General features: G+C 37.9%; 1 protein-coding gene across 5 annotated transcripts in view; it reads right to left on the bottom strand.

Moving 5' to 3' along the window:
* NF1 (neurofibromin 1) overlaps positions 1-20,490 on the bottom strand; it is a 299,361-nt gene that overhangs the window by 32,417 nt on the left and 246,454 nt on the right. For 4 of the 5 annotated variants that reach the window (XM_015119005.3, XM_015119007.3, XM_077970741.1 and 1 more), the window contains 11 exons: positions 15,997-16,429; positions 14,473-14,813; positions 11,813-12,015; positions 7,676-7,869; positions 6,269-6,409; positions 5,839-6,118; positions 5,187-5,401; positions 4,892-4,953; positions 4,626-4,740; positions 3,967-4,068; positions 2,146-2,286 (listed from right to left, as the gene is read on the bottom strand). In XM_015119005.3, coding sequence (XP_014974491.1) covers positions 2,146-2,286; positions 3,967-4,068; positions 4,626-4,740; positions 4,892-4,953; positions 5,187-5,401; positions 5,839-6,118; positions 6,269-6,409; positions 7,676-7,869; positions 11,813-12,015; positions 14,473-14,813; positions 15,997-16,429 — 2,227 coding nt within the window. Of the gene's footprint in view, positions 1-2,145; positions 2,287-3,966; positions 4,069-4,625; positions 4,741-4,891; positions 4,954-5,186; positions 5,402-5,838; positions 6,119-6,268; positions 6,410-7,675; positions 7,870-11,804; positions 12,016-14,472; positions 14,814-15,996; positions 16,430-20,490 lie in introns of those variants that run through there. The other variant, XM_077970743.1, reaches the window with a different exon arrangement.

The following is a 20,490-nucleotide window of genomic DNA, read 5'->3' as shown; positions in this document are numbered from 1 at the left end:
ATATTCTTTTAAAAACATTCCCCTCTTTTCTCCTAGACACTTCCCATTTTTATCCAAAGACAAAACGGACATAATTTCACACTATTTTATTCTCTCCTCTATTCTCTATGAACTAAAATCCAACCCCAATCAGATCTCCATTTTACAAATTAGAAAGGAACTAAGAAGTAACTTGTGTAGGGAGACCCCTGAAACTATTGCTACAGAATCAAAGAGGAAATGCTCCTGATTATTGTAAATACAAAATTGCATGCAGGATTGTGTAAAGACAATGCCAGGATGGACTGCCAGAATGAGCCAACAGCATGTGATGTGCTTTCCCCCTGCAGAGAGCCTATGAACAGATGTGCAGTCAGGGAGGTTTCACATCACCAAGATTCCTATCCCAGAAAAGCAGATGTTCATAGCTCTAGGAATGGAATGTGACCCTTGTGGAGAGCCTATAAACGGACACATGAGGGGTGCCTGTTCATATGGATAAGATAGGGCTATAAATGCCCTCATCTTGCCACAGCTCTTCTAGGCCTCTTTAGGGTTAAGGCATACTCCCTTCTGAGAATTTCTGGTCTAACAGGTTGTCTAGCTTCACATCCTGTTTCTATGGATTGTTTGTAACCAGCTTTTGCTGCAACTGTTACTGCTGATTAATATCTTACTAATCAGAGGTTATGGAGAGACTGTGCTTCTGTTTTAAGGCTCTGTTAGAAATTACTGATGCACACACTGTATCATAAATTCTTATTTCTGTATACTGTACTTCTGCATACAGATACTATGTTAAAGAATTACTTTCACCCCATGTGACCATCTCACCTCATAATCAAATGACCCTAAATCCCTCACTAACCTACCCCCGCCCTCACTAAACTTAATAATAAATGCTGGTACATCCAGTGCATTGACGGCATCACAGGACCAGAAGGCGGTGACCCCCCCTGGACCCAGCTTTCATTATCTTGTGTGTGTCTATTATTTCTCGACCTGCCAATCTGCCTGGGAACAAAGAGCGAGCCCCGTTGCATTGCAGGCTGCTGGCCAGATCCCGCAACAAACTTGCCCATGTTCATATATATATACACATACACACACACATGCATGCGCATGCGCACACACACACACACCACTAGCACCCCTCCTAACATTTATTAACCTTAACTGGAGTTGGATTTTATATATGTTTTTTATATACACACACACACACTCTTTATATATGTATGCACATACATTACATATATATGTGTGTGTATAATATATGTATACACACATTTTTTTTTTGGAGACAGGGTCGTGCTCTGTTGCCCAAGCTGGAGTGCAGTGGTGTGATCTCGGCTCATTGCAAGCTCTGCTTCTCAGACTCAAGCAATCCTCCTACCTCACCTCCCAAGTAGCTGGGATTACAGATGCATGCTACCATGCCCAGCTAATTTTTGCCTTTTTTGTAGAGATGGGGTTTTGCCATGTTGCCCAGGCTGGTCTCTAACTCCTGAGCTCAACTGATCCACCTGTCTTGGCCTCTCAAAGTGCTGGGATTACAGGTGTGAACCACAATTCCTGGCCACTAATGGTATATTTTAAAGTAAGATTAGACAGAAGGAAAAAACTAGTAAAATTAAGTACCCAAAAGTTTCCTTTAGACTCTCCAGCTTCCTTATCTACTATGAATTATACCTATTTTTCATTAAGTGGCATTATTAAGTAAAAATAAGATTACTTTTATATTATTTCTTCACTTGTGAAATGGGTGGCAGAGAATGCTAACCTTTAACTTAAGGTTATGAAAATTAAAAATAATAGTGCTTAGCATATAGCCTGGCATGGTAGCTATTAATATTATTACCATGTATTATTTATCCTCATTCTGTAAGGATAATCATGTATTATTTATCCTTATTCTGGAATTCTACTAGTATTAGGCCAGTACTTTTTTTTTGTTTTTTTTTTGCTATTTTTATATAAAAAATATGCATTTGAGTTTACATAGTTCTTTATGAGCTGGTAAGGAAATATACTCGCAATAAGTTACATTAAAGAAATTCATATTTAAGTTATGGACTTCTTGTGATTTTAAAAGAATAGCAACAATAAAAGATGGAAGAGTATTCTAAATTTGAGTAATCTAGGAACCTCAAGGGAAAGCTTGCTTACCTTGTCATTGAATATACGGAGACTATCTAAAGTATGCAGGTTTTGTTCAAGAAGTGCCGTGCCTGCTGAATACAAGTTGACTTCATCAAGCTGCAGCACAGCCACAGCTACCCAAAAGAGGGCTTTGTGCAGAGGTGAGTCCTGGCAAAGGAGACATATTTGAGGCTAGTAAGATGAATCATGATGTAGTCTCTTTCAAAACACACTGCAGTAAAAAATAAAGCAGCTTATCTTCCTAAATTACCCAGGTTTTCTCTTTTGGGGAAGATGAAGATACAGGTAAGCTCTTCACCTTTCCATATGTATAACTAAAGACACTGTTAGCTGGACTGAGAGCATTACTTAGCACCTCCTTTGACTTCTCCCTGTTCTTTGACTTCTAAATCCAGTCACCAAGGTTTGTCGATTCTTCTAGAGTAGTCTCTTTTGTATCTGTCACTTCTTTCTTATTGCTAATGACATTACCACATGCCAACCTTCTTTATTATAAAGGTGGATTCTTTTTACCTCAGTTTCTCCCTACTCCAATCCACTGTGCACACTATCACCAGGATCTAAGTCCTGCTTTCATCACATGACTTGCCTGCTTAAAAACTGTACATTTCCAAACTCTTTTCTGAACAATGCTGAATATGGGATGAGGTCTATCCAGTCCTCACAACTTTCCCTCTCTTGATTCCTTTGAAAAGTTTCTCCATTACAACTAGAATGTTCTACCCACCTTCCCTCCATTGTCCCGGCATTCTTGTGCAGCTCTCTCCCCTTCTCTCTACCTACATTAACTCCTATGTTTCCCTTTAACTTTAGTTTAAACTCTGTCTTTTCAACTTCTTGTCACCCTTAACCAGTATGGTAATCTCTTGCTGCTCCGAATTAAAAGCATGTATTATTGGCAATCCTTATTTAGCACTGTGATATTAGGGAAAATACATGGACTTTAGAGTCAAATAGTATCGCATTAGAATCATGGTTCTTTTATTAGGTATGTGACCTTGGGCAAGTTATTTAGCCCTTCTGAGCTCATTTTCACTTATAAGATGGGGACCAGAGAACCATTTTGTATAATATAAAATTAGGATGTTTGTAGACAAACCAGGAATATAACAGGTATTTATTTCTCTGTTATCTCTCCCAAGTCTGGCATACCTTTGTACTCAAATCACAGAATTAAACTACTTTAGAACTGGAGGGTAACACTATGCCATTATCTAATCTAAGATTTTTCATTTTATTAATATGAAAACATGATGTCCAGATATATTAAATATAAAAATGGGTTAAGCTCAGATGGCCACATCATTTTACTCCTTTTAAATATCATCTTCATTTGGCACCCAAACTCTTATGATGATCAAGTATACTTCCCTCAGATCTAATTTCTCCATAGTAATAATCACTAACATACTATGTATTTGGTTTACTTTATTATCCACTCACTCCCCAACCTCCACACCCACCCCAGAAAGTAAGCTCCATGAGAGCAGTGAGTTTTATGGGCTTTGTTAGTACTCTATCTCTAGCGCCTGAAACAGTCCTTGGCAATAGCAGATAATCAATACTTATAAGATAAAATAATTAAGAATATATACCTATCTTTCCTTTAGCACTGATGAGACAAAAAACTTATAAGCACTTGAGAACATACTAGCCATACTTACTCTTCTCCTAATATAACTACTTCAAACAACTAAGAGGTTCTACTTTAACTATAGCTTTTTCATTATAACTTATTCTCATCTTATTTTCTAAACTCTTTGAAAGAAAGTAAAATTCAACACTGATACCCAAAATGAATGTGCTCATTTTCTGTACAGTAATTACCTTATTAAGAAGTGGCTGTAATTTGGTTAGTGCTATTACTGTAGCTTCTATCAGAACTTGACTGTTGTAAGTATCAGGTCCTTTTAAGCAACTCTCAAGTGCCTTTTAGGAAAACAGAATTTTTTATTTTACTTTCATTGAAATAAAACATTAACTCCTAAACTGAATCTCAGAATGAATTCAGAAGGAACATTTACTTATTTAATAAATGCTAGAATGATTTCTAATGCTATGGTGATCTTCGTAGCTAGCTTAATGTACATTTGTTTTCTTATGTTTTGATATTTCTACATTATAAGAGTCAGACATTATGATAGTAATTACAAATTAAATAATTTTATACAAGGCTATAGTCTTACCATATAATTAAATACTTTGAAAACTGGTAAAATACTAAGTGTACCTGCTTAGCAAAAGAGGCAACATATTTTATTTTAAAGACATCTTCCTTATCGAAGTAATCAGAGTTTACAAATAAAGACAGCTTCTTTAGAGAAGACTTCAAATAATTACAATAAATAATCAAAATACATTTTAAAGGCTTAATAAGTAACATATTTTATTGACCTCAAATTTAAATGTCTTTTAGAAAAATGAAAGATATGCTTTACAACTTGAGAACCATAAATATTTGGGAGAAGTGAGGGTGGAACAGGTACCTTGCTAAGAATACGGATAATCTGCTTTATCTGCCCATGAGACACTCGTTTGCTAATACACCCAAAGACAACAAGAGCTCTTGGTTGCAGGGATGGATTATACTGGAATGCAAATCTGCAATTAAAAGATCCACAGAACTTATAAAAACCTTTGTGTTTATATATACTAAATAATAAATTATAAATTATAATATTGATCATACAGTAACAGCTGTATTTTCAACAATACACATATTTTTACAACTTATATTTAATTTGGGACATACCTTTGAGCTAGTTCTGTCCACTGGTCCAGCCACTTGCACGTTGGAATATCTCTCATGCATGCCTAAAAAAGGGGATACTCTGAATACATATGTGCATAAATATTTTTAGAACTGTTAAATGTTTATTATGATGTCATTAAGTGACCTATCTGTTACCAATAACACAGTCCATCAAGTGTTTTATTTAAGCATTAAGTGCAAAATAGCACAATAAACCAGTATTTCTTCTATATAGTATTTACATATTTTTTAAAAAAGATTTTAACTTAGTTTCTTATCATTTTGCCTTCTCTACCTCCATGATCTCCAATAAAGCTTCTGTGACTGTTTCCAAGGATGTCAAAGCAAAAGTCTCTCTCTCATAGGAGCCAGGAGAGAATGACCTGTCCCGGTAACTGGAACGGAAGGCAATGACAGCAGCTGACTTGACTTTGCTAATGCCAAACAGCAAGTAAAATTTGGGTAATGAGAATTCTGTCAGACTGAGTCTCAAAACTTGCTTGGTCTCTTCTGTAAGAGAATAAAGGAACAAGTGAAGACAGAAAATATTACTTTTTAATTTCTAAAGTTCCATGCTTCATTTTGAATTTAGAAAATCTGAATACCATATAAAAATTACATAATCAAACCTCTAGATACATTGTATTAATGCTTCTTGCTTCATTTATCTACAAATTAGTGCTGGTAATGGAACATGGTCAACTGGCACTGAGTATTCTGCTTATGGGATAACTACAAGGGTCTACACGACAAGTATGCTTTATTATAGCTTGATATAGAATGGAAGTAATTTATTTTCTTTTTGGTAATATTGCATATCATTACCACAGGCTTAAATTAGCAACTTGGTGTTAGGTCACCAACATAAATAAGATAATCCATATTGATCAGGTGAAGTAAAATGGAGAAAGGAACTGGTAAACACAAATTCCTTTCCGAGAACTTACCACTAAAATGAAGCTGTGAACAAGTACACAGAGAGTGAATGATATTAATGACTAGTCCATGTGTGGAAGCTCTAAGGGAGAGCGGACCTGTGGCTACTAAGAAAGTAACAACGTGGAAGAGGTAGGGAAGATGAGCTGCCACATCAAGGGAATTGTTGAAGGACAGCATCAGCATGTAGCGTGCTAAAATAGCAATATCATCCCACATAAGATGTTGTTCTAAAGTAGGAGTTGGAGATAAGCATGTCTTGTCAATTATTTTGCACATCCTTCCAATAACCTGTAAAGAAGCAAGATTTTTTTTTTAAAAAACATGGGACTAAAAGTTTTAGAACAAAAGAGTTCAGTTTAAAAGTAATTACAAAACAAAAAACCTCCTGATGATAAAACAGATATGCTATAGTACAGAGGGCAAAAGAAAAGTGATTACCTTGCTTGAAACCAATTTCACATTTCCAGAAGCCAAAGCTACAGCAGTATCTGCCATCACCTCAGCTTTTATTGATCCCAAGCCACCTGTTGCACTGGTTTTGATGAAACTGTCTAGTACAACATCAAGCAGATCTGTAATCTAGTTGAAGAAGGAAAATAACATGTTTTTAATCACTCTACCAATTTTTAATTTAAAAATATTCATTGGAACAGCCTAATCAATATGAAAATTCTATTTTACCTGAGGCCTCAAAAATACTAGATTTTATTTACAGACCTGTCAGTAAATACAATTTATTATAAAATATCCAGGAAAGGATGAGTATATGTATTTGATTCCTTCAGAGATTAAGAGACTGGCATTCAAAAATTTTAAATCTCTATCAATACTATCTTCAGTCACTTGCAAAGTATCTCTGTGCTTTTCTAAGACAGTAATGTAGGATCAATATAAAATAGTTATTTGAAAATACAGAGCTGGGTGCAGTGGCTCACGCTTGTAATCTCAGCACTTGGGGAGGCTGAGGCAGGTGGATTGCTTGAGGCCAGGAGTTCAAGGCCAGCCTGGGCGACATAGCAAAAACCCATCTCTACAAAAAAAAAAAAAAAAATTAGCCAGATGTGTTGGTGTGCACCTGTAGGCCCAGCTACTTGGGAGGATGAGGTGGAAGAGTCACTTGAGCCTGGGAAGCAGAGGTTGCAATGAGCCGAGACTGCACTACTGCATTCCAGCCTAGGCAACAGAGTGAGACCCAGTCTCAAAAAAAAAAATAAAATATAGGAAATGACATCAAGTACCAAGATGTTTTCTAGGGCTGTAACACTGGCTCTAAGGTTATTTCAAATTATTTGGAAGAGCAGCAGCAGTGTTTGAGTGAGGACATTATTTCCTTAATTGATTACTCTGAAGAAATGATATGCCTAATTCTTGTCAGATAAAAATAAAATTTACATTATATCCTATTTTAGTACTGGCATTCTTATGTAGAACTATAAATGAAAGCAGATGTCCCAAATAGCATCAATAAGAAGAAACATCTACTGACACCTTTGGAATGTAGAGAATTAGAATAAAGCACTATTTACTAGAAATGTCATCAGATTTCTACAGTTCTATATTTTATATATATATATAAAAGCTAGTTATTTGCACAGTCTATAATTATGCCAAGAAGGAGACTGTGCAAATCACTAGCTTTTCTCTGGCTCTGAGATATGCACTAGACATTTACAATTTTGAATCAGATGAAGAGCTGGGTGAGTGTCTACATGCTTTCTGAAGGAGGAAATTGTGCTTTTTACAACTCTATCCCTAGTATCTGGGGCAGTGCTTTGCCCAACATGGGCACCAGATAAATACCTGCATAAAGGAGATACTAGATAAATATTTGAGCAAACTCAATACCTGCCCAAGGCTTCCCCATATTTTTGCTTGAATAGATGGGTACATCTGTTTTTCATTGATGGTCATTGTTATCAGCTTGTCAAGAATAGCAGTGACTCTTTGTCGTTTGGCATCATCATTATGCTTGCAAAAACGAACTAGATTTGACAGCCATGGAGTCATGTATTCCAAACAAAGGTGTTTCAATTCAATACCTGGAAAAAAATACACTATTAGCATGTGATGGTCAATGAAAATCACATCAACAATTATTTAATATTAAGAATTCAGGGAAAAAACGGTAAAAGGTAAAGACCATTACCTAGAATCAGGTCTGGAGAAAAGAGACTTGGCAAATGTATTTTTGTAGAGGTGAAGAAAGAACAGTCCTTGAAGAAAGTAATTTTAAAAGCCAGTAAGCCAATTTTTGAAAAGTTTTGTCTCATTTTCCTCCATTTTAGTCCTTTCTTCTTAAAAAGTTGTTTTATTCTCATTATAAAAGGAAAATGTGGTAATCACAGAAAGTTTGGTAAAAGGAAAGCATCACCGCAAAAATGAAAACTGTATTAACATCGGTGTATCATCTCATCTCTCCTCAGGCTTTCAAATTTATGTAGACTTAATGTACATTTATGTGTGTGTACATAAGTATAATCCACTCTCACTCCCCCACAAAAACTGGGATTATGTTATACATGCACTATGCTCTGAATATTCTTTTCAGTGATTACACTTAGATTATTATTATTTTTTGAGACAGAGTCTCGCTCTGTCACTCAGGCTGGAGTGCAGTGGCTTGATTTGGGCTCACTGCAACCTCCACCTCCCGGGTTCACGCCATTCTCCTGCCTCAGCCTCCCGAGTAGCTGGGACTACAGGCACCTGCCACCACGCCCAGCTAATTTTTTGTTTTCCTATTTTTAGTAGAGGCGGGGTGTCACCGTGTTAGCCAGGATTGGTCTCGATCTCCAGACCTCGTGATCCGCCCACCTCAGCCTCCCAAAGTGCTGGGATTACAGGAGTGAGCCACTGCGCCTGACCTATACTGAGATTGTTTATTCAACATTACAAATTCTGTGAACTTTTTTTTAACTTACTTGAAAAAGCTTCACATTTATAAGACAAAAATTGTACAAAAATTTATACACTTTACCTAAAGTCTCAAAGAATTTTTAAAATTGTAAAATGTACACAACATAAAATTTACCATTTTAACTATTTTTAAACGTACAGTTCCGTGGCTTTACCCATTTTTAAGGGCACAGTTCAGTGGCACTGAGTACATTCAAATCATTGTGCAGCCATCACCACCATTCATCTCCAGAACCTTTTCATCTTCCAAACTGAAATTCTGTAACAAAGCCATTTTTTAATGGCTTCATATTATTGCATCAGATGGAGAACCAATAATTTAATCAGTTCCTTATTCTTTGGCTTTTGGCTGGTTCATTTTTTTGCTATTATGAATAATATCATATGAAGTTCTAAAGTAGGCAAAATAAATCTATGCAATAGAGGTCATAATAGTGTTTACTCTTGCTGAAGGGAGGGTACTGAGTATATCCTTCTGGATGCTGGAAATGTTCTGTCTTGATCTGGAGATACTTTCATGATGTATTTGCGTGTAAAAGTTCATCAAGCTGTTGACTTAAGATCTTGCACTTTACTGATAAGATATACCCTCAATTTAAAAATCTACATAAAAATAATGCTATAATAAACATCTTAACATTATTTAGGATAAACGCTAAAAAGCAGAATTATGAGGACAAAAGGTATGAATAGTCTTAAGGTCTTGTTATCCACTTCCAAATGCCTTTCTAGAAAAATTGCCCATACTCACAATTCCACAGACCACCAGGAATAGATCTTAAAAAAAAACTTTGCCAAGCTGATAACTAAATATATTATCTCACTATTCTTTCAATTTGCTTTTATTAGTGAATTTCTTAAAATATAAATATATATATTTTTTGAGATGGGAGCCTCACTATGTTGTGCAGACTGGTCTCATAAACTCCTGGGCTTAGCGATCCTCCTGAGTAGGTGGGATTATAGGCATGCGCCATGGTGCCTGGCTTTTTTCTTTTTTTGTACAAATATTCTTTTTTAAAAACATGATTTGTATGTTACTGTTAATCCACTTATTAATCTGTAAGCACTCTTCATGATTAAGGATTTCATTCATTCATTCATTTTGAGGCGGAGTCTTTCTCTGTTGCCCAGGGTGGAGTGCAGCGGAGTGATCTCGGCTCACCACAACCTCCACCTCCTGGGTTCAGGTGATTCTCCTGCCTCAGCCTCCTGAGTAGCTGGGATTACAGGCATGCACCACCAAGCCCGGCTAATTTTTGCATTTTTAGTAGAGAGGGGATTTCACCATATTGGCCAGGCTGGCCTCGAACTCCTGACCTTGTGATCCACCCACCTCGGCCTCCCAAAGTGCTGGGATTACAGGCATGAACCACTGTGCCCGGCCGATTGAGGATATTAATCATTTATCATATTTGCTCCAAGTGTATTTCATAGTTTTTAATTATCTTCACTTGTGTTTATTTTTTAGTAGACATGTTTTGAAGTTTTATGTAGTCAAATCTGTTTGCTATTTCCTTTGTTTCATTCTATCCCTTTTTTACTTCATATGTCCTTACTCATCTAGAAAGCAATTAAATATTCACTTGTTCCTCTTCTTTTTAAAATGGTTCTAAGCTTTTATATACAACTTTAAAAAATTTTTTTATTTTTATTTTTTTTTAAATAGAGACAGGCTCTCACTCTATCATCCAAGCTGGAGTGCAGTGGTACAATGATAGCTCACTATAGCCCTGACCTCTGGGGCTCTAGCAATTCTCCAGGCACAATCCTCTTGCCTCAACCTCCCAAAGTGCTGGGATTACAGGCGTGAGCCACCACACATAGTCCTACTCAACTCTTAAATACAGGCAGAACACACTTGGTATCCTGTGGTGTATGGTGAAGATGAAGACCTAATTTAAGTCATTTCCCAACTTCATTTCTTAAATGACTTAATCTCTCCCACATCAGTTTGTGATGCTTCTTTATCAATCTGTTTCTCTTAAACTGATCTGATGGCTGATTCTTGCACACGTATGTTTTAATTATTGTACTGCTATAAAGTGTTCAGACATCTGTACTATCAAGTCTCAAGTCTCCTTTCAATATTTTCTTAGCTATTTTTGCACTTTTATGTAGAATTTAGAATCATTTAAGTTCTATCTCCATTCTCAATCCTCAAATCCCATGGTTATTTTGATGAAATTACATTAAATTTGTAATAATCTGGGAAGAATTGTTCATGCGGGAATACAATATGCCTTTACATTCACTCAAATCTTTTCTCATATTAATATTTATCACTAAAGTTTATATTTTCCTTGTTTTGTCTGTCCTACACATTGTTTTTTGTTAGGGTTATATTCCTACATCTCTTACCTGAAAAAGCGTCTTAGTGAATTGCTGAAGCTTTTAATGATCTAATATAGAAAAATCAAGAAATATGTTTGAATGCAGAAAAAAAAGTTTTATGTATTACTGGAAAAGGAAAGGGAAGAAAAGGTCAGGAAATATGTTGGGAGAAGATCAACATTTATAAAGCGATTGGATATAAAGATGGACAAATATAAAGAGTGGATGTTAAATTTATGAGACTTAGTTAATACCAAGTCAGAACTGACTCAGGGCCCTGTATTATGTGCCACTGTGCTTGCTCTCCGTGAACTGTACATGTACTTTAAAATTATTGTTCAAAGTCAACCTGAAGAAAAGAGAAAATGATTAGTTCTCTAAAATTAAGGAGGCAACATGGATACTTATGTGAACTTTTCTGCAAACAAGAGAAATGCTGAAGCTACTTAAACTGTAACAGTGAAGAAAAGTAGTGGTCCAGAGTTGTGTAAAGTACCAAACTCTTGCCACTTTGCTTTTATTGTCAGAATTTTGGTGGATTTCTCAATGTGGTCTACCAAAAAGTTCCTTCAGAGTTCCTTCAGTTACAGGGTACCACAGATATAAAATCAGAAGAGGAAAATAAGTAAAAATATAAGTGAAAGGCTTCACTGGCAAATTCTGAAATGAAAGGGTTTTCTTTGAATTCTCTTAGAATAATTATTAGTATTAAAGAAAATTATCATTACTTACTAGATTTGCTAAATCCAGAAATACACTCTTCCAAAAATTCTAACGTGAGGTGTGGCTCATTGGCTGCCAGTGTCTTACTAATAGAGACAATAAAGAGGGTGTTGTTGGCAGGGATACATAAACCTGATGTCTCTAGTAACTGGCCCTCGATTTTTAAATTAAAGGTACAAGTTAAGGCACACAGAAGATTATAGGCAGCTGACCTAGAAGAAAACACAAATGAAGTTGTTTTAAAACGTATTTTTCCTTATAGTTCCAAAATGTTTTCATAACATACAATTTGTGATTCTATTACAAAGTATGATCAACTATTTTTAAGTTTTATGATCAATTAGAAATAAGATGCTATAATTCCACAGTAAAACCAAAATACCCCTTAATCATTTAGGGATTTTATAAAAAGGGAGACACTTCATATAACCATAAGAGCACTGTGAGGCTCCTACGACAGAGAGGCGGGGTGCAGGCTTTCCTAAAATCAATCTTACTGGGACACAAAATATGAAAGGACTTATGGTCCTAAGGTGGATCAATAGAAATTAAGTCAGAATAAGGCACACAATACATTTTAGTAAAGCCAAAACTCAAATTCTGGTTCCCTTTCCCACTAGATCCAGTTATAATGGGGATTGTAAGGACAGGTATCAGATGGCCCTTCCCTTCATCAAATTAGAATGTGAAAATCTTTAATCAGGGTCTGCTGAACTTCTTTCTGGGTGTCCTAAAAGTTACCCTACAAACTGAAGGTTAAAAACAAAATTAACTTATAATTAAGTCCTCCCATTTTTCCCTCTATGACCTCATTACATCATATACAACCACCAATATCGAAAAAAACCTGTAATATCCAGGTTTCATTGAGACCAAACATCACTTACAAATGTCTGAAAATATATTTAAGCAATTTAGGAGACGGTCTAAAACACTCAGACTCAATTTAAAAATTTTAATTTTCTCCCCTGTCCAGTAAAGGAAATAGTTTGCTCAGTAAACGTCAGGTTTTCCTTACGTCTGAATGTTTATCATGCTACTATATTTATGCAACAACCATATAGGAGAACAAAGCCACTAGAATTTAAGTCTGCCTAAAGGCTTTTTCTCTGGGATGACATGTTTCAGCAAAAAGCAGAAGTTGTAAGAGTTTGCTTTAGGTCACTAGAGAAGAATACAGGTTTACCCAGGCTAATAATTGTTAAAAGGTTGTTTGTTTGTATTTTTCAGTGAAGGTCTTTGAATTAGAAATTAAAGGCAGGCTTACAGCTCCATGTATCTAAAATGTGAATATTAGTGTTATTGTTTCTAAGTTTATGTATCTTTTTTCCTTTTTAAAAAAATTTTAGAGTCTCACTATGTTCCCCAGGCTGGTGTGCATTGGCTATTCACAGACATGATTATAGCACACTGCAGCCTTGAACTCCTGAGCTCAAGCTGTCCTCCCGCCTCAGCTTCCTGAGTAGCTGGAACTACAGGTGTGTGCCACGGTGCTCAGCTTGTATCTTTTACTAATTCCCAGGAATTCTAAGTTATACAATTTTGACAAAACTTTTATCCTGTGTATTTCAACATTTATAAAGAATTGGACTTCCTCAACCCAGGATAGGTGTCACAGACACCTAGGGGAGATAAAGGAAGCAAAGCATACACAAAATCTTGCAATTTCTAAAGCCCGTCCAAGTAAATAAATCTTGATTTTTTTTTCTTTTTCCTTTTAAGTAAAGGAGAATTTGGAATCCTAAAAGGCCCACTATAAAATCTGGGCTATGTTATCCTCAGGGAAAATTTTCAGAAGAATTTACATCAGTAAAAATCTTCAAAGTCTCAAGGTACTTGAGACAAATAATTATCCTAACTTGGTAAAGGAGAGGTGCAAGGAGACGCTGGCAGGGAGGGAAAAGGTAAGATAAGAAAATACTACTTACCAAGTATAAACTATTCGCTAGGTTGCTATGCTATACTACTACACATACTATTTTTTAAGCTTTTGTAGGTATATGAGGAAGGCAATTAACTTTATTTTACAAATGAGGAAACTAGATCTCTGAGAACTTCAGTATCTTTCTCAAAGTACATAGCAAGAAAGTGGCATATCTGTTCAAACCAAATCTACTCACTCCACAGCCATGCTCTTTCCACATGCATATTCAAATTATTAACCCTAAATGGAACCAATTACACTCTGCTCAGATGATGTATTTAAGATTTATTTTGGGAATTTTGTTAAGAGTGATGTAGGTGGAAAGTATGCAATACTGTTACCAAGTTATTAAACATTAGGCCTCCTTTTGTCAAACGATAATCTGACTTGACTTTTAAACTAAATAGTGATATACTTCTGAAAATGGAAAAAAAATTGAGGACTTAGAGGAGGAAAAACTTAATTTAGGATACTTTGGGGAAAAAAAATCTGCTATGTCATTTTGTTTTACATGAAAGTTTCCTGGAGAAAGGACATATATTGGTTTAGTGTGAATCACCCTGTTTGGAATTCCACAGTTCATGTGAATACCCCACAACTTGATGATGTCACAGTGGTTAACCAACACTGCATACCTTCCAATTTACAATATTAAGGTAGAGGCTGTTTTAAAATTCATTAAATGGTCTCATTTTAAAAGCAACAAACCCCAAATAAAACTGAAGTGAATTTTTAAAAAACCTACCGTAAACTCGGGTCAGAACTGCCTAAATTAAGTAATGCGATATTAAGCAGTGTCCCAGGGACATCTTTTGGCCGAATCTTGGTGTGTTGTGGGATAGAGTCGGGCTGTGACAGCTCCCAGCGGGTCCGGATATGAATGATAGACTGGACAATGGCTTCACACTCCTGGTGCATGAAGGTGAGCGGCGTGCCCTGGTTTGCAATGGTTAAGGTGAACTGGTTCTCATCTACTAGGCAGATTTCTTCAATTTCCGAAGCATAATAGATGTCATTTAAAAAGACTGATTGTCCTAGGACTTTTGTTCGCTCTGCTGAGGTTACTTGGACAGCAGTAGAACCAACCTGGAAAGTGGTGGTGAGGGGGTGAAGTGGAGAAGAATTCAATTATTTTACATAAAATTCTAAAAGGCTCCAGAAACCAACCAACCAACCAAAACACTATGCCATTTAAGGAAGAGTTCCCACCATTGTATATTCAAATGGTTCAGTAATTGTTATGATAAATGTTCTCAAAAGAAATAAACATTTACAAAATTTTTTTCTTTTTGAAAAGGTCAAGAATCTTATAGAATGCCGGGCGCAGTGGCTCATACCTGTAATCCCAGCACTTTGGGAAGCTGAGGTGGGCAGATCACTTGAGGTCAGGAGTTCATGACCAGCCTGGCCAACAACCGCGTCTCTACTAAAACTACAAAAACTAGCCTGCCGTGGCGGTGGGCACCTATAATCCCAGCTACTGGGGAGACTGAGGCAGGAGAATCACTTGAACCCGGGAGGCAGAGGTTGCAGTGAGCCAAGATCATGCCACTGCACTCCAGCCTAGGCGACAGAGTGAGATTCCAAATAAAAAAAAAAAGAATCTTACAGAAAAGTACTGATTTTATCCTGAAGGTTCATGTTCCTCACTCTGCAAAAAGCATGCAATAATCAGAAGAACTCTCATTAGGTAATTTCTACTCTCCACACATTCCTACGATTTGAATGACGTAACAAACTGCCCTCTCCAAAACGCTCTTCTACTTCCAGCCTAACCTAGAATAAAATGTATACGTCTCATATCCTCCACAGGACCTCCATGATGACACAAATGTTGGTCTTCCTACATCTAGATTTACATGACCTTTTATTTTTTGAGACAGAGTCTCCCTTTGTTGCCCAGGCTGGGGTACAGTGGCACAATCTTGGCTCACTGCAACCTCTACCTCCCGGGTTCAAGCGATTCTTCTGCCTCAGCCTCCCATGTAACTGAGATTACAGGTGCCCACCACCATGCCCAGCTAATGTTTGTATTTTAGTAGAGACGGGGTTTCACCGTGTTGGCCAGGCTGGTCTTGAACTCCTGACCTTAGGCGATCCGCCCACCTTGACATCCCAAAGTGCTTGGATTCAGGCGTGAGCCACTGCAATGGCCTTACGTGACATTTTATATACCACTATGGGGGTAGGACACCTAGGGAGGCCAGGATATAGTCTAGTCAGTCAAGAAAAGCAATGAATCATTTACAAAACACAGACTAAAACTTACTTTAATAGAAACTTTGGTATCTTTGTGAGCTAGCTTGAGAGCATTGTGGAATACCTTCAGGTCCTCTTCTAAAGCCAAGGTGGCAGCAGGTAGTTTCTGTTGTTCATGCTCTATGTGCTCAGCCAGTTTCCCAGGACAGTCTATGAAAACAAGCCTTTTGCTACCTTTGAGGCCAGTCAGCAGCCGCTCATGGTACTTGGTGTACTCCCTGACCCAGGAGTTACAGTTATAGATATAGACTGCGGAGACGTTGTCGTAAGCAAAGCCAGGAAAAACAACAAACCACTTAGAGAGAAAGTCTGTTTTAAAGCGATTGCTAGGCCCGGTATGGGTAAGGTCCACTACAATTTCATATGGCTTTGCATAATATGGCTTTAAAGTCAGTAAGACATGGTATATCAGCAAATCACCATTGATTTGACCAGTTTTGAACCTAAGGAAAATGACAAAAAAGACAAAGATTATTAACAGTGTTTTAAATAAATATACAGATGCCACTCATCGATTTTATTTTATGATTCATTTTCTAGAGAGAATAATATAAAACAATTCTTCAAAGTCTGGATTCATTTTTTAAATCAGTTGTTTTTTGAACACTGAGAAATAAGGCTAAGAGAAGAGACAAATCTCCAATTCAAAAATTTTGAGCAACAACAACAATAACAAATTTGCTCATTAGTCAAGAAGGGAAGAAAACAGTGGGAATTAGTAGGTTGCCTGCAGGCTCACCAAACTCCTTAGGCAAACAGTCTGGTAGGAATGACCCATCTGGAGCTCTGGAGTGAGATGGTTTTAGCCAATCCATTTATCCCACCTTGATCACAGGCTGATTCAGCAATGAACACATGATTCAAACCAGGACAACCAGAGCCAAAGAGGCCCAGTTCAGGTACTTTAGCTTCAATTGTTGGGATTTGAGATATTTCTTTCCTGGTGTTTATAAACAAGGGAATACATAGCCCTAGGAGTTGCTAGCTCATATTTTGGGATATAAAAGAAGAGCTTCCCAAAAGACTGAAGAGAAAGAGCTGAGAAATAAAAAGACAAACTGGAGCTTTGGCCATATCATTTGTGTCTTAGATAAAGCCTCTCCTGGGGTCAAATTTATCCCAGGACTACTTAGTTATATAAGCCAATAAATACCGTGTGTTGATTAAGCCATATTAGGTCATATGTTGCTTAAAACCAAAAGAATAGGCCGGGCGCGGTGGCTCAAGCCTGTAATCCCAGCACTTTGGGAGGCCGAGACGGGCGGATCACGAGGTCAGGAGATCGAGACCATCCTGGCTAACACAGTGAAACCCCGTCTCTACTAAAAATACAAAAACTTAGCCGGGCGAGGTGGCAGGCGCCTGTAGTCCCAGCTACTCGGGAGGCTGAGGCAGGAGAATGGCGTGAACCCGGGAGGCGGAGCTTGCAGTGAGCTGAGATCCGGCCACTGCACTCCAGCCTGGGTGACAGAGCGAGACTCCGTCTCAAAAAAAAAAAAAAAAAAAACCAAAAGAATACTAATAAATGTGAGCAGCCACAGTGATGACCATGAAAAAGCCCTGAAGTAATGGCACCAAAGTTTCAAATCAAAAGAATCTATATTAACTTAGGCCCAAAGTTTTCTGTATGTGATGATTCTGGTGATAATACTACTAAGTAAGTTAAAATAAATATCTTTACCTCAGAGGTTGGTTAATGGATATAAAAATATAATTAGGGCTTGGCACAGTGGCTCACGCCTGTATTCCCAGCACTCTGGGAGGCTGAGGCCGGTGGGTTACATAAGGCCAGGAGTTTGAGACCAGCCTGGCCAACATGGCAGAACCCTGTCTCTACTAAAAATACAAAAATTAGCCAGGAATGGTGGTGCATGTCTGTAATCCCAGCTACTTGGGAGGCTGAGGCACGAGAATCACTTGGACCTGGGAGGCAGAGGCTGCAGTGAGTTGAGACTATACCACTGCACTTCAGCCTGGGCAACAGTGAGAGTGTCTTAAAAAAAAAAATAATATATGTATTATTATAATTAGATAGAAGGAACAAGTTCTACTATTCATAGTAGGGTGACTAGTTAATAGTAATGTTGTGTATTTCAAAACAGCTAGATGAAACAATTTATTTTCTTTGAGGCAATGGATATCCTAATCACCCTGATTTAATCATTACACACTATATGCATGTATCAAAATATCACACATACAGGCAGGGCATGGTGGCTCACGCCCGTAATCCCAGCACTTTGGGAGGCCAGACAGGCGGATCACCTGAGGTCAGGAGGTCAAGACTAGCCTGGCCAACATGGCGAAACCCCGTCTCTACTAAAAATACAAAAATTAGCTGGGCGTGGTGGCACGTGCCTGTAGTCCCAGCTACTTGGGAGGCTGAGGCAGGAGAATTGCTTGAACCCGGGGAGCAGAGTTTGCAGTGAGCTGAGATTGCGCCACTGTACTCCAGCTTGGGCGATAGAGCGAGACTCCAACAAAAACAAAGCAAAAACAAAACAAAACAAAACAAATCACACATACCCCATTAATATGTACAAATTACCATGTATCAATAAAAAACTGCACCTCAGAGTTTTTAATCTTGTTGGGAGAAAATAAGATAAAAATATGACAAGTCAAATGATTTTAAAACAAGTCAAATATTTCAAGATAAACGATATGAGGTAGAATGTAATCACTTGTCAAAGAACTGCAGAGAAAATACTGTTATTAAGACAAAAGAGAGAGAGAGAGATCAACACAAACTGGGCAGTCAGTGACAGCTACATAGAAGATACAGTGGCTGAATCGGGTAAGGAGGAATGCAGAACTCAGCAAGAGGATTGGGCACGCCTTATGGAGAAAGACAAAAAGGAAAAGAAACCGGTAACTAGATGTGTTGAAGAGACAGCTAGTCTAGCCAGAATGGAGGATTCAGGTAGGGAAGTTTTGAGAGATAAAGCTGGGAAAATACAGAATAGTCAAATTGTGAAGAGACCATAACTGCTCAACCAAAGGGCTTAGGTTTTCTCCTAGGGGCTCATCATTTCTCAGCATATGTTCTGTGGACTACTGGCATCAGAATCACCTGTGGTGCTTGATAAAAATGCAGTTTTCTGGTCCCAACCTGGACCAACTAAATATGAATCTATGTAGTGGGGCCTGGAAATTTTTATCATGGTTTTTTTTTTTTTCTTTTTTTCTTAACTCAGGCTGGACTGCAATGGCATGGTCACGGCTCACGGCTCACGGCTCACTGTAGCCTTGACCTCCCCAGGCTCAGGTGATCCTCCCACCTCAGCCTCCTGAGTAGCTGGGACTACAGATAAGTACCACCATGACCAGCTAGTGGTTTTTTTTTTTTTTTCCTGTAGAGACAGGATTTTGCCATGCTGCCCAGGCTGGTCTCGAACTTCTGTGGCTCAAGTAATCCTCTCACCTCAGCCTCCCAAAGTGCTGAGATTACAGGTGTGAGCCACCATGTCCTGCTTTTATTGTTTTTAAACAACCCTCTCATCTGATGTTTAAGTACACAAACATTTCTGAATCATTACTGTAAGTATTAGGGAATGTTCAACCGGTTTTATTTTCCCTTAAAGAAAGGGGTGATATGACCAAAGAAAGTGATGTATACAAGATATATGAAGGAGTCAGGGCTACCGAAAAGGTACTGTAGAGTCTAGGTATGACCTGATAAGGATCTAAAATACTACTGTAGACAGTAAAGACAGGGAAAAAGAAACTGATCCAAGAATATGAAGGAAGGACCAACATGATTCAAAGTCTGATCAGGACTGAGAAGACTTGAATTAAAATGGTGTGTTGTATACTAAGCCTCTGATATTAGAATGTTGCTATCATGAACAGAAACAAGAAGACTGTGACAGGCAGTCTCTTTTAAAGAAAAAATAAAGTTCTTTTTATTTTATTAACTTAATTAATTTTTAAGAGATGGAGTCTTGCTATGTTACCCAGGCTGGATTTGAACTCCTAGGCTCCAGTGATCCTCCTACCTCAGCCTCCCTAGTTGCTGGGATTGCAGATAGGTGCTGCCATACCCAGTTTTGTTTTGTTTTGTTTTGTTTTTCTGAGACAGAGTCTTACTCTGTCACCCAGGTTGGAGTGCAATGGCATGATCTCAGCTCATGCAGCCGAGATCTCATGATCTCTGCAGCCTCCACCTCCCGGGTTCAAGCAATTCTCCCGTCTCAGCCTCCCAAGTAGCTGGGACCCGGCACGCCACCCGGCCCAGCTAATTTTTGTATTTTTAGTAGAGACAGGTTTTCTCTATGTCAGCCAGGCTGGTCTTGAACTCCTGGCCTCAAGTGATCTGCCTGCCTCACCCTCCCAAAATGCTGGGATTACAGGCATGAGCCACCGTGTCCAGCCCATACCCAATTCTTAGTCTGTTTCAGACATGTTAAACTTGAGGTGATGACAGGATGTTTGACAGTTGTGTGTGTGTGTGTGTGTGTGTGTGTGTGTGTGTGTGTATACACACTACACCACACAAAAGCAT

This window comes from Macaca mulatta, chromosome 16, assembly GCF_049350105.2.
Source record: "Macaca mulatta isolate MMU2019108-1 chromosome 16, T2T-MMU8v2.0, whole genome shotgun sequence".
Taxonomy (NCBI): Eukaryota; Metazoa; Chordata; class Mammalia; order Primates; family Cercopithecidae; genus Macaca; species Macaca mulatta.
This window is presented reverse-complemented; position numbering and strand designations above follow the sequence as displayed.